General features: G+C 44.0%; 1 protein-coding gene across 1 annotated transcript; it reads left to right on the top strand.

Moving 5' to 3' along the window:
- The first annotated feature begins 3411 nt into the window (after nucleotides 1-3411).
- On the top strand, nucleotides 3412-6723 carry LOC117897698 (insulin-like peptide receptor). Its single transcript, XM_034806719.1, has 7 exons — nucleotides 3412-4110; nucleotides 4163-4700; nucleotides 4752-4899; nucleotides 4953-5348; nucleotides 5406-5622; nucleotides 5681-5937; nucleotides 5997-6723. The coding sequence occupies exons 1-7, from the start codon at nucleotides 3619-3621 to the stop codon at nucleotides 6514-6516; spliced, it is 2568 nt and encodes an 855-aa protein (XP_034662610.1). The 5' UTR covers nucleotides 3412-3618; the 3' UTR covers nucleotides 6517-6723.
- Nucleotides 6724-14708: the final 7985 nt, after the last annotated feature.

The following is a 14708-nucleotide window of genomic DNA, read 5'->3' as shown; positions in this document are numbered from 1 at the left end:
GGTGGCACATCAATCACACTGCCACCAACTGCACTGGACTGGACGGGCAAGCTCAAGAGGCGCCCGAGTGTGAGGCAAGCCAGCTGCTGCTGCTGCTGCTGCTGCCGCTGCCATTGCCTATTTGCTGGATTGCATTTTTGCAGCAAACTTAATTAATTTTCGAGTCTGTCAAGGCCCGTAATAATAATAATAATAATGGGTCATGATGAGACAGCAGCCGGGGCCACATTGAATAGGCAATGCCATAAATTGCATCACCGTTTGATTTATAGATGCCATGTGCAAAGGATAGCGGGACGGACAGGAACTCCACTCCGAGTCCTTCGTGGCTACCTTCTAATTTGGCACTTAAATGCAGCGACGTGCGTGGGACGACGAACCTGCCGTGACGGACCTACTGACTTATGTCCTCCTCGCACTCAACCAAGTTTGGTCTCTCAGCCTTCAATATCCGTACCTCTTCTCACTTTGTGCCACTCACTCCTCGCGATAGGCATATGCACACGTCCTTGCTAGGGATTCCTATCACGCGCCGCAAAATGGCGTTACGTGTTTGCCGCCTCCGATACTGGCGCACCATGAAGAGACTCCTACTCGTCTTCCCGCCAACTCCTTGGTGGATTATGTGGCCCGCGGCTGTTGCTCCTGCTCCTGATGCTGCCTCTGGCATATTCAATAATTGGCGCCTCTGGTTGTGTGGGTTATGGCGTTGGTCTGGTCTACTTTCCCTTCATAGTTTGACGTGCCGCCGGAAAGTATGGTGCATTACATTTTCTGCGTTATACATCAGTGCAGGCCCTACAAATTACTGCGAAAATTGATTCACAGAGAAAAAAGCAACGAACAAAGCGGACAAAACTGATAGATTTGTGTCTGTGTGTGTGCGTGTGTGGTTTTTTCACACGCTCCACAGACTGGATTTTGTAGTAGATATTTTTTGAGTGGAATTGTGAATTTTGTGCTCGTTAAAATGAATGTTTTGGATTTCGTTATTTTACTCAATTTTGAAATAATATAAATGGAGTGTAAGTCGGGGATGGCCGAAGTTGAATGTACACTAACAGATCCGATTTTTGAACAGAGCATTTTCAGGTTAACATATTCTTAAGCAAAATTAAACCATAATCGCACTAATCAATTTCAAAACCAAGTGACGTATGGACAGATACTTTTGGGTAGGTTTACTTTAAATTATCTGACAAAAGTAATGCATACATTTTAAGGTTCAGAAGGAATCTTTGGGTTTGTAACTTATGGTCAACATTATGCACACTCCCCGTGAAAGGGCAACAAAATAGTGGACCGAAATCCGATAATAAATTGTAAATAAAAACGATATGCTCATTAAATTTGAATCTAGTTCATGGAAAAAAAAAAAACAATTTTATTCATATATGAATGTATGTTCTGATATATGTATGTACGTATGTACGAACATACATATGTATAGAAATAAAATATGAAATATTTTTGTAAATATGTATGTACATACATACATACAAATCCACAATGTACATTGTACGAAAATTTACAATATCAGCGAAATATAATGAATTGATTTTGTATTTATTATTTACATATGTATGTATGCACATACATATGTAAGTAATTAAATATATTGAATACAAATTCTTTTTCATGGAGTTTTATATAATAATATGAACATATTTAAGTACATCTGAACCAAGGCCGTGTCAACAAGGGCTCGAAACTATCAAAACTATCGACCCTGGCGCACATAGGTACATATGTACATACATGTCATTGGTATAAAGCCAACATAAATTGATTATTCATTTGATGTATTACCAGTTTAAAGGTCCTCTTATTTGGTGCTACTGATTATACATACATACATACATACATATATACCTATAGAATCTCTTCTTTTTTAGAAAAACAATTTCAATTGAGTTTTCTCAGCGCTACGTGCACTTTAATGAACTGCCAATTGTTCATTGCTCACCGCTCTCACTGTGTACTGTGCTCCCGACTCCAAAACTGCATTACCACGCTTTGAATTGGGTGTGCCAAAGCTTCGGTTTTGGTTACGCTTTGGTTACCCTGTAGTCTGTCGGTAGATTGGTGATTGTTGGAAAATGCCTGAGGAAGCATTAAATCCTTTTTTTTATGCATATACAGAGTTTACATAAGTTACATATGTACATATGTATTTACAGATGCGAAGAAGTAATACTATTTCGTTTCAGTTTATTTTGAAAAATTTCCACTTAATGGAACCCAAAATAAGGGGTATCCCATTGTTGGCATATTGATTCCTCTCTATCTTTTATTACTTCTTGTTTTGTTCGCCTACTCCTACTCTCTAATTGAATTGTTCGTCGGTGCAATTTAATTTCTGCGCAGCATTGCATTTTCGTTATCACTCACCCCGCGCTGACGCAGAAGCAGCGGCAGACAGAGAGGCAGCAGCGACGAGAGCGACAGACAGAGAAGAAGCAGCGACGGCGACGACAGCGCGAGCAAACAACCAACCATGCCAAGCCACAGAAAAAGAAAACAAAAGCAAAGGAAAAGAGTGAATGAACAGCGATAGAAGGAGCAGACAGAATGGAATATGGTTAACCGGTTCGCTCTGTTGCAAGGTCGCAAAGGATGAGAAGAGGGAGAAGGCGGATGGATGCAGGAGTAACAAGTGTTTTTGGGCTGCCGGTACCAAATGAAACAGAAGAAGGAAACAACGTAAACGTGGAATCGTAACAGATGGACAAGATGAGGAGCACAGGAATGCCAGAGGCGTACATAAAGGTTAGACAAGGGGGGTGTTTGTTGGTGCTACAAAAAATAGCTACATATTCCCGTAATCTTGCGAATTATGTTTACACTTCAAAAAGTAAACACTCGAAATGCTATTACGCCAATTTTCACTCAGCTCCTAGTCACTGTCAGCGCACGCCCTAGCACAGCGCAGCGCCTCTACACCAGCAGCAAAACAGAGAGCACACGCAAGTAAAACAATTAAATCTTGGCGTACAGTAAATTTGCAGCTGGTGTAGTGAGCCGATTAGAAGCAGAAGACGGGCGCACGAAGAGAAAAAACAATAACATGAAAGAGTACGATGCAGCGGCCGACGTCTTTGATACTCTTTCATGTAGTTAATTCATATTTGAGCTTTATGGGATATGCAAAGCAAGTATTTGAATAGGTTATGTTTAAGAGAGCTTTTCTGTGTGATGAGTTTATCTCTTAGCAAGTTCCTGCGGCAGAGACAGACAATTCTCAATTCCCCTCCCCTGTTAATTCCTTCTTTGCATTGCAAACAGCTCCACAAATTAAAAACACTCACCGCTAGGGTATACGCAAAAACGAAAGGGGCAGAAGAAACGGTGGCCGAAGCTAATTGAAGCGATCGAACATGGAGAAGCTGTCGCGTCGCTGCCGCCGGGTAAATCAGTTAAAATCGAAGCGTTCGCCGCAACGGAACGCGATCGAGAGAGCGTGTCTAGAACTATCCAGAGATCGCCAGAAATACAGAACATCCAGCGACATTGACATTCAAGCGGGCTGACGTTAATTGTCGACTCCCTCCCACTCCACCAATCGATCGCGCGGCCCGGGGTCAAGTGCTGTCAATTGAAAGTGTCAGGTTGGCAGCCATGAGGCAACTGCCGCTACTGTTCTGCTTCACACTGTGGCCGGTTCTGGCCAGATGCGACACAATTTGCGGCTCCCTGGAGCTAAACAAGGTCGCCGACTTTCAGAAACTTCAAAACTGTACACACGTGATCGGTCACGTACGGATTGCGTATGTCGACCTGCACTCCGCGAGCAATGCGAGCCTGGAACTACTCTCGAGCAATGTCACGGAAATCAGCGACTATCTGATGGTGTATCGGTGCACGGGGCTGCCCACGCTGGAGGCGATATTTCCTAAATTGCGCATCATACGGGGTCAGGCCTTGCTCTTCGATCAATATGCCCTCGCCGTCTACGAGAATCGGAATCTGCGGGAACTGGGCTTGGTCGAGCTGTTGCGCATTCAAAACGGTCTCATACGCATCGAAACGAATCCGATGCTGTGCTTTGTGGAGACCGTGGACTGGATGCACCTACTGAGCAATGCCACACAGCAGCATTTCTCCCTCAAGGTAAGACAGACACCTTATTTCTTATATTTTCTTAATAAATATTTGCTTACAGCACAACAAACCTTCCAGTCATTGTCCGGTGTGTGGTGGGCTGGCCGCGGACTATGCCTTCCGCCAGAATATTTCTGATTTCTGCTGGAACATGAACACTGCCCAGATTCGACTCACGCCGCCACGCCTCAAGGGCTGTCCGGCGGCCTGTGGTCTCCATGGGTGCGACAATGTGGGAAATTGTTGCAAGAACAGTTGCGTCACGGGCTGTTCCGATCAGAATTGTACGCTGTGTGGCAACTATCAGAGCAAAGGCAAATGTGTGGATCAGTGTGTAATCAGCTACGAGCTGCACAAGAGACAGTGCATCAGCTACAAGGAGTGCCGTCAGCTGGGAATGATACCGCTCACGCGCGGCTATCGCTGTGTGGATAAATGTCCCCCCAATCAGAAGGAAGTAAGTGATCCAAATGGTTTGATCACCTGCCAGGTGGAGTGCAAGGGTGTCTATCATGTGCGGAGTGGAGCGGACTTGGAACCGTTACAGGATTGTGTGACCATCAATGGATCACTAATCATTGAATTGACTGACATCAAGGGTGAGTTTTACCTGGCTTGGCTGCATTTATATTTAAATTTATTTATTTTAGAGAAAATTGTGGCGCCGTTGGAGAAGGCATTGGCCAGTGTCAAGGAAATTACTGGCTATCTGAAGGTCTTGCACTCGGCTCAGCTGATGTCTTTGTCGTTTCTGCAGAATTTGGATGTCATACGTGGCGATCAGCTGATTGAAAACAAGTGAGTGACCCAGAAACCCAAACTGCAAGATGACTACATCTATGCCCTTTAAGATACGCGCTCTTCGTGGTGAACAATCATCACCTGGAGAACATTTGGACACCCAATCATCAGGTGCTCGTGCAACGTGGTTCCATTTTCTTTCACCTGAACCCGCGCCTCTGCCATGAGAAGATTCTACAGCTGGAGCCATCCCTGAAGAGTGTTCAGCACATATCCGTGGCAGAAGTCTCACCCAACTCGAATGGCGAGCGCGTCATTTGTGGCGATGCGGTGCGCACTTTGAAACCGGTTGTGGATGATCTAAGTGCCACAGCGGTGCGCATTTTGCTGGACTACATGGACTGGGAGGGCATGGAGACGCTGATTGGTTACTCCTACTACTATAAGGAAGCGCCACAGCGCAATGTTACAATGTACGATGGACGTCACGGCTGTGGGCACGACAAGTAAGGGAGAAACTAGCAAAATTTCGAATTATATCTCAAGTTTATGTCGCTTTGCAGTTGGCTGATGGATGTCTCGGCCACCAAGAGTCGGCGTCATGTCATTTCCGGCCTCAAGCCTTACACACAGTATGCATTTTTTGTGAAGACTCTTACCCGAACGGACTATCACATGCAGATTGATGCTTATTCACAAATTCGCTACTTTCAAACACTGCCGGACAAGCCCAGTCCCGTGGCCAGGATCTATGGCAGCTCGGAGCTCAGCACTCAGATTGTAAGGATAAACAGAATATATCGCAATCTATTAATGCTTATTCTATGCTCTTTGATAGCTGCTACATTGGTGGCCACCGCGTCGTCCCAATGGCATCATCAGCAAATACTATGTGACCTTTGAGCCACACAATCTCACCAAAGCAGAGCAAGGCAAAAACTATCTGAATCCGAGGCCCGCTAATGTGAGTCTGTTGGATTGCCAGTGCGACGATGTGACGCCCTACGATTCGGGGCCACAGCCAAATGATGAGGATTACTATAACAAGGAGCAGATCACCTACGAAGATGCACTGCCCAATCTAATCTATGTTTCGTAGGTTTTCTATGACTAAATTAAGCCACAGTCATTAAAGTATTCTTTTTTCTTTTTAGACGTCGCCAGGAACAGCCAAAGAAGGATAAGTTTGAGAAAGTAATTGACTTTGATGATCTCAGGGCTGGCATGAAGCAAGAACCAACAACGACCCCAGCACCAACCACCACGCCAGCGCCAACCAGGCCAGCGCCCAGCAATCTAACCAACGTTCAGGAAAAGTTGGCCGCAGTCCGATACGATATTTATCGCAACTTGATTGAGCAGCGGCAACGTGCCGCACAGGATTTGGATATATGCAGTCTGCAGATACCGCATGCCATGAAAAAGTGCCAGGATGACCATGCCACTGTCAGCCAGCGGCTGGAGGAGAAATGCACTGTCGAGGAAGAGATGACTGGCATCCAAGTGCCGGGCAATCAGCACTACTATTACCTTAATGAACTACAGCCAGAGTCCTTCTACCGAGTGACAGTGCGAGCCTGCGTCGATGGTGTGCTAAACGGTTGCTCCAACCCAACGGAGGCGCTGGTCAAGACCACCAGCGTGCGCGTGGAGCAACTGATGAAGAGCACCTAGTTGGGGGACAAAGGAAATTTAATATTTGGACAATTTCTGTTTAAGCAGAAAGCTACAACGGGATGATCCCAAAACAAAACAAAAAACACCGATTTGTATTACCTGACAAGTGATAAATGTTAACTGAGTATTTGTACGTAAATGTCTTAGCTGTAGTTGCTCAATGTTCCTCGAAATGTATTGTAAATGTAAAGCAAATCCTCCAAAGAGCGACCCCAGTTTTCATCAATCTATGCTAATTTGACTTATCAGCTCGTTTGAGCTTAACACAGGAACGCGCAGGCACTCGAAACCTTTTGGCAGGCTCTGAATGGGGACCAGGAACAAGAACGGAATGGAACCCTAAACCATCTAAAACCCCTGCACACTCGAACAGAGACAGAGCCGGAGACAGAGGCAGAGAAAGGTAATCCTAATGCTGACAGCAGTGATTTCTATACACTGCCAAAGGGTGTTGGATATTTCGTAGAGTTGTTTGCAGGAAATGCAATAGAAGGGAAGAGGTACCTTCTGTACCTTTTAGAGATGTTAAAATTCTTCTATTGAAACCCGAAATTTGATTTGGAAGATTTCAAAAGATCTGCTTGTAAATTGAATTAAAATCCGAATATAGATACGACTCAAAAGCGCCTGCTAGAGTATTCCCTGCTTCGATCCGTGTTTAGTTCCCTTTTTCTAGTTTAAATTTTCCTCTTGTACCGAAAACGGTTTCGGTTAGAGAGTTGGCTCAAGCGTAAGACTAGGCAAGAACTAACAACATCAACACCTGCTCCCGCCCCCTAAAAGGCTCTCGTGCCAGGACCTGCTCCCGCCCTCAAAAAGGCTCTAGTGCCACGACTGTCTTTGTCCTACAGCCCAACGCATGCCACTTAATATGCAAATATGCCACAAAAGAGCTTTAAACTTTAAAACACTGACAAAAAACTAAAAATAATCCCCGTGACTAGGAGGGTGGCAGTGGGTTGGTGGTTTTTGGAAGCTCAGTCGAGACAAGCAGCAGAAGGTGGAGAGGACGAAGCTTCAAGTCGAGTCAAGTCGAGTACGTGTCATGTGTCGCCTTGTTTGTGGCGAACTTTTCGGCGCAGCTGGAAAAGTTGCTCGAGAACGTGTCCCACTCAATGGAGGAAAACGCTTCGTGATTGACGCTGGCGGAGAGACGAGTGGAGTGCTCCGCGAAGGAAAAGTGCCTGCAAGGGAAAAAGGATTTCAATTCTGGCGCTGACACTAACGCGCAATTTAACTACCTTAGACGAAGGACAAACCTGGATGGAGGACAGCCCTGGCGTGGCACTTCAAGGGGTGGCGTTTCGGCACAACATCGTCGACTATCGCCATTAATTTGCTTGATCTTTTGTCTGAGAATCGAGCTTTTAATCTAATATCTAATATTTGATGCGCATAATTTAAATCAAGCCGATAAACTTTAAGCGAAAGAGCCACAAAAACCCTCTTATGTCACATCCTTCAACTCTAACTTGGGTGGGTATTTCTCCTGAAATGCCATCCTGTGTGCCTCGAGGGGGAAGAGCGCATTCTAAACCAATTGTATTTCAATATTTCAATGTGTAAGTATCGCTGCTTTTACTGTTTCGCCATTTTTCGCGTTACTTCCGCTGCCATAGTCGTAGTCCGTAGTCCTTGCCGTGTATCCTCGTTATCCTTGCACTCGTTTGTTATCTATGCACTGCCAGGGCAAGCACTTTGGGTGCGGTTGTTTCACCGTCAGTCAGTTGGACAATATAACTGAGTGCTTCACGACTCGCTCTCGCTCTCTCACTCTCTTCACTTTGCCACGGTGCCGTGTGCCGTCTGCCGTGTGCCCTGTGCCGTGCCATGTGTGCACTTCAATTGTCCTTGCCCCAGCTTGGAGAGTGTCTAGTGTCGGCAACACCATCGCACCATCGACGCATTTAAATTTGCGTTTTCGGATTTTCTCTCTGGTTACGTATAGTGCGTTGGGTCGAGGTGCTGCCATTGCCGTTCCCGTTCCCGCTTCCCGATGTGAACTAGTTTGGTTTTGAGGCATTGATATCGCTATCTCTTAGTTTTCTGCTTTCTCTAACTCACTTGAATATGTGTGTGCACATTGACTCAGCTTAATCCTTTCATCTGTACTGAAATTACGTAGAAGGTAACGTTGCAAGACATCACCACAGGGGAGTCTCTATTTAGTTGCCGAGATCAATGATGGTTTCAGCTTCATCGTATTCCTCTCGCAAATAGTGACCCCAAATAACCTAATTTTATTTAAGCTCAGTACTTAAGAACTTTTCAATCAAACATCATTGCAAATGAATAAAATCTGGACTCTAGCTAAAAAGGTCAAAACACTTTATTTGAACCCACCCCAGCGAAGTCCGTGGCTTAATCTTGAGCGAACAAAAGCACAACTGTACACCCGTCAGGCTGTCCATCAGCTTTGCTCGATGCACACGTCTCTCACACACGCACACTCACAGAAAATTGTCCTTTTCAATGACCATTGCCATTGCTTTGTTATGCTGTCGTTTTGTCTGGCTTTGGTCACATTACAAATCCAATTGCCAATGCGAGATAAATGCGCTCGGATAATATAAACTGACATGTGTGTGGGGAAACGGTCACTTAGTCGCTCGACAAGGACATGCAGTTAGCCGTAGATGGTGGGGTAAGAGACTCAGGAGAGAGCGGGACACGAAGCTGATTTTAATTTTAGTTAAATCAAAATCTGCTGAGAAGGCAGCAACCAGCGGTGGTTTAGTAGCTCTCCAGTTGCACTCAAAGGGATCCGACACGTCCTGCACTTTGTGCGTTTGCGCCAAGCAATATTTCTGCTCTCCTTTTACCTCTTTACGACCTTCCGTCTCTCTGTAAGGTTGCATGATGCCAAGCCACACAATAACGTGGCAAAACGGGAAGGGAGGTGCACGAGGTGCCTGGCCCTGGCCTGCCTTGCATTTGCTCTGGGTTTGCCTTTGCGTGGCTTTTGGCCCACTGGCTGACATGTGTTTGGTTGGCTGAAGGGTTTTCATAAATAATGAAAAGTGCTGGAAATAGTTTCTTTTACATCCAACCCAGTCCACACACACACAGCCCAAAAGTTCTATTAAAAGTCGAACACGAAACATTTAGATGGCAGATAGTTGGTTTTCCACTTAATTGTTCTAGAAATAATTTAACCCCGTGAAGCATTTGTCAATTCGTTTGTGAATAATTTACCACATCATTGACTCAACGACCTCTACGGCTATGTGCACGTGTCTATGTACATGTGTATGTGTAATATAATTGAAATCAATTGGTCGATTTTCGGGCTCATTATGTACTATTTTCTATGGATAAACATGAACTTCCATATAGTACTCAGTCCTGGCCAAAGCCTAACAATGAGGCAGTCCTTGCTCTAGTTTATGGGTTCAACTATTGTCGGGCTCGGGGGGTTTCTCTGAAACCACAGCTGAAAGGAACACCCAATGAAAGTGGGTAAGGAATTATGAGTGGTAAAGGTTCGTATGGCGAATGGCTGATTTTTAGATGAAGCTTGAGGTGGTTAAAAGGGATTGGTGTCATTGCTTTAATCCATAAATTAAACATAATTGCGTGTAATTTCATTATAGCAAAACATTTACAAATGATTTTCCACTTTATCCCAGACAATACAAATTAATACAAATTTTCAATTATTTTTCTAAATTAAATGCTTATTAGTTCATTTTCTTTGGTTGAACCTTTGCGCTGGGAATCCTTATTTCCTTATGTTTATCGTACTTTGATCTTTGACCTGTGCCATTGATCTGCATTGGCGTTATTAAAGTCACTTTTTTTGGCTCCTTGGGGTAGAGTATCGTGAAAGAACTGTGTTGGATCCCCTTCATGGTGACATTTCCCGACGAGGACTTCCTCAGATCCTTGGCCTCTGGCTGCCACACTTTTAGCTGTTTCTTGGTTTTGGTTATGTTCTGTTTGCGTGCTGTTTTTTTCGGCATTCCCTGCACGATGTCATTTGTTGCAGCAAACGACGCGGTCTTGTTCGATTTTTTGTTGCACTTTTCCTCAGATTTCCTTTTAATTTTGTTCATTGTTGTAATTGTTCGTGGTGTAACTGTTATATATATCCAAAGTTTTAAAAGTTTCTTACTAAAATACAATATAAAACGGCCTGCTTTTGCTTCTCTAAACATTGAACAACGTTCATCTATGCTTTCCCTGACATCCTGCTACAAAATTACAAAAAGGAAACCCCATTTCAATTGCAAAAACTTAGCTTTGTCTGCCGCGCGTTCGATATTGAAAATTACACCTTAATTAAGAGCTGTGAACGCAGTGGAAATGTCAATAGACCGTTGCTTTTCCCCAAAAACCAATATCCTTTCGCACGCGTCGAATCCTAACCCCACCTCAGCTCATCGAAGCTCCCCAGCAGCAGTCAATTCTTCTGCAAATTTGAACAAAAACAGTTTCAATTGTTGCTACGCATCGCGTTGCCATATTTGTCAGCCATTTGCGAATGTTTCTAGCTCGTTCAGGGGAAGCTCTCCCTCTCTCTCTCTCTCGCTTTGTCTTTCTCTCCAAATCGTCATTTTGATTGGAGTGAGGTGGTTTTCGAGAGGGGGGTTCATTCCATTTCCGTTATGGCAGGACGCATTCATTTTGGCATCATCAAGGTTGTATGATGCGTTGGCAAAACGTGTCATCGACACAGCACTGACACTCGCTCCACCCCGCCGACAGTTGACAACTCCATCAAAAGGTGGTACCAGGGGGAGGGTGGTTGGGGCACGGGTACGGCACAGGCACTCGTTCTGGTGCCCCTGTCGATGCTGCTCAATAAAATGTCATTTAATGTCCGATGTACGTGTCCGCGGTAGTCCAGTGGCTGCCATCTGGAGCTGGGTGCCGCAGAGGTGGACCGATGACACGTGCGAGAGCCTGTTTGAAGAATGGGTTGGGGGAGGTGTGCTCAAAAAGGCCTTGGAAAATTCCATGAACAGCGCTTAAAGCTCATCAATTAAAAGTAAATATTTACTGTAATTTATTCAAGATCGCATTAAATCTTTAATGAATTAATTATGCACAGAAAAAGATCGGGGAAAAAAGTTTGTTGGCTATTCATTGCTTAATTTATTTATTTATATATTTAATGGAGATTGTTGGGTATTGGTAATCCACTTCAGTCTTCCATCTTTCGGAAACTAATTATGTATATCTAATCCCCTTATGCTTAGCTTCTATCTCTTAAATACAGAAAGGGTTATACTTCTTTGGGAAATACTAAAATATAGACTCCATTTTATTTTAAAGGCGGCAAATTCTACGAACGACCCAACAAAGAGAGTAATAGAGCGCATTTTATTAAAGTGTTTAGACTTTTCCCCGATTCACTTCTGGATAGTTTTCACTGTGTCACGATGGCTCTCTCTCTCTCTTCCTTTTCCTACTTCGTGTGTGTATCGCTGCGTACGTGTGTATGTGTGTGTGTGTGTGTGTGTGTGTGTGTGTGCAATTGTGGATGATGGCCGGGCGTAATTGGCTTGTAATTGAAAACTTTGCGGATAATTAATTGCTGAAACTTGCCTCACGACATTTATATGGTTTTAGCTGAGGTTTGTACCCCGCCATTCCCTCTGATTATCCGCAGCTTCTTTGGTGGCTTTCTCTTTCTCTTTCTCATACTCATTCTCATTCTCTTCTACGGGTTTTTTGTGCTCCCTTAGCTGCAATTGTAAGTTAATTAAGCGACAGCTCGAAAGCAAGCTGGGACTGTCGCTGAAGTTTCCCTGGCAGTGACTGGTGGGAGTTTTTTTTGTAAAAAGTTTCCGACTTGTTGGTTTGCAGGATTAAAAAATGTTTCACTTTGGGATTGAGACGCATCAGCTAGCGAATCAATTGGGGCAGGGTTGAGGGGCTACTAATTTGATAAGAGTCTACATATGGTTTAAAAATATAATTAATTATACCTTAAAGATTTTGTGTGTGCAATTATTACTAGAGAGAAGATAACATAGCATTGCTTTGTGTGACTTTAAAAGGTTTTTCTTCCTTTTGACTTTTTAGCTTTGCGAATTGAATACCATTTTCAGGTAACCTTCTGTGCCCTTCAGAAGTTTTAATTAATTTGAATTTCTGTCGCCTGCTGGGCTCCTTGTCTTTGTTTCAATCAAAGAAATATTTTGCCTTTGTCGTTGATGGCTCTACCTAAATTCCAACAGCATTGACAGCATTAGTCTGGCCTCTCTGGGCTATTGTCAGCGGTGTGGAGCGAAGTCAAAAGTTAATGCCATCTGTATAAAATTAATGCATATTTAAGTATTGGCCATTGACACGAGCCAGCAGCAGGCCATTGCCAGGCTTACGCACTCGAATATCGAGTATTTTTCGCACTGAAACTAATGAATTCTTAATACGTTTAATAACAGATTTCAAAAGGCGCCACGTTGCTGGCTTCATGGGTTGGTTTTAGTTGGATCGTTAACATTGAAACGAAAGTAATTTGTCTACACACTTGGGGAAGCATTGCCCGTGTCCCTCCACATCTTGGGCCATATGTCGGTTGCCTCATCAGCAAACGGACATGCATGCATTGGCCGGGGCTATAAACAAAGTTCTTAATTTCCGCGCCACATAAAACTTATCTTCATTTGCTGGCCAAGCCGTTGGGTGCAGTACTCCACTATCCCAAGGGGAAGGGACTGGGACTGGGACTCCCCTCCATGCCTTTCCTGGGTCATAAAAATCACAACATAAGCTAAAAACTTTATGCTGAATGCAAACTGGCAAATGGCAAACGCAAGTTTCCTTTCGACTTTTCGCCCAATGCATTTTGCTCAAGGCACACCATTTGCACCGTGGTCTGTTGCCATGACAAAAACCCCTCTCCGCGAAGGACGTCTCTGGGTACCTAGCGAAATTATACTTAAATTTAATGATCCTTTCGATATTAACAAGTTTTTTATGATTTTTTTAGTGCATACAGTGGGTGGACAGGGCTTGAGTTTTACGAGCCTGGAAATGGCAGACAAACTTTTCAGTTTTCATCAGCGTTTGGCACTAAATTTATAAATTAAATATTCATTTGATTAAAACACATTGAGTCGAGATAATGCAATAAATTGATGAAGTTTCGGTTTTAAAAATAAAATAAGTTAAAAATATTTAAAGCTTAAAATTCGGCAATAAATGACAGCGGAAAGGGGTGAATTTCTTACATTAAAATTGCCTACTGCTCAAAATGACACTGTGACACTGTGCCAAGTTTGTTGTCCGCCTCGAGGGTTGTTGTAAGCAAAAGTTTTGCGGCTGAGGTCGAATGCAGAATTATGTAGCCATACCCTGGCTGGTGCAGGCAGGGGACTTTGGCAGGGAAAGTGGCGGAACACACTGGACCCAGGACTGGTTTCTCTTAGTTCCTCTTGGTATCGCTCTGGCGAGATGTTTGCTGCTGATGTTGTTGCATTATCTTAATGTTCATTAGGTTAAGTTTTTGTGCATTTCCTTGGCGCTCGCTGTGCTTTGGCTGCTCATTTGTGCGCCAATCTCCCGTCGACATCCTGCATTGCCCTCAAATCCACCAGCGGCTTCTACTTCATCTGTGGACGGACGGCCTGGTGCTGGCTGGTAAAAACTTTTGCATTCCGTTTCCTAGGCGAACTCGTCACAAGTTTTGTGTCCAAGCCTTATATCTTTCTCCTTTTTCCTAGTTTTCTTTTTTATTTCCTTGAAGTTTTCATTTTGAAATAGTTTCTTGTGCTGGATCCTCTCTGTCTTCAGCTTTCTGTTTATGTTTCACGTTCTGATCGAAGTGCCTGCCGGACCACTTTCGCCCAAATATTAAATTTAATTAAAAATGTTTCCTTACTTTCAAATGAAAGTGCAGAGAGGCAAGCGCAAAGAGCTTTGCCACATTTCCATTGACCAATCGATTTAAATCGAATGTACAGCTCTTACACTCTTTGGCACTTCCGGTGGCCGGCTGGCAGTTCATTAGTAACGTACATCCTGTCATATTTGTCGCCATTTGACATTTTTATTATGGTCCGCGTTTGGGGCATAATCAGGAGAGGCGTAAAAGGTACCAGCCAGAGAAGGAGAGAGACAGAAAGCATGGCGCAGGCAGCGAGAACAAAAGGTAAAGTACAATAAAAATTGCACAGTTAAGTGGCGGTGAGAGAGACAGAGGGAGAGCGTGAAGATAACGCTGCTCCTTTTGCTGGCTG

This window comes from Drosophila subobscura, chromosome O (assembly GCF_008121235.1).
Source record: "Drosophila subobscura isolate 14011-0131.10 chromosome O, UCBerk_Dsub_1.0, whole genome shotgun sequence".
Classification (NCBI taxonomy): Eukaryota; Metazoa; Arthropoda; class Insecta; order Diptera; family Drosophilidae; genus Drosophila; species Drosophila subobscura.
Note: the sequence above shows the minus strand (reverse complement) of the source record. Positions and strands in the feature narration are given on the sequence as shown.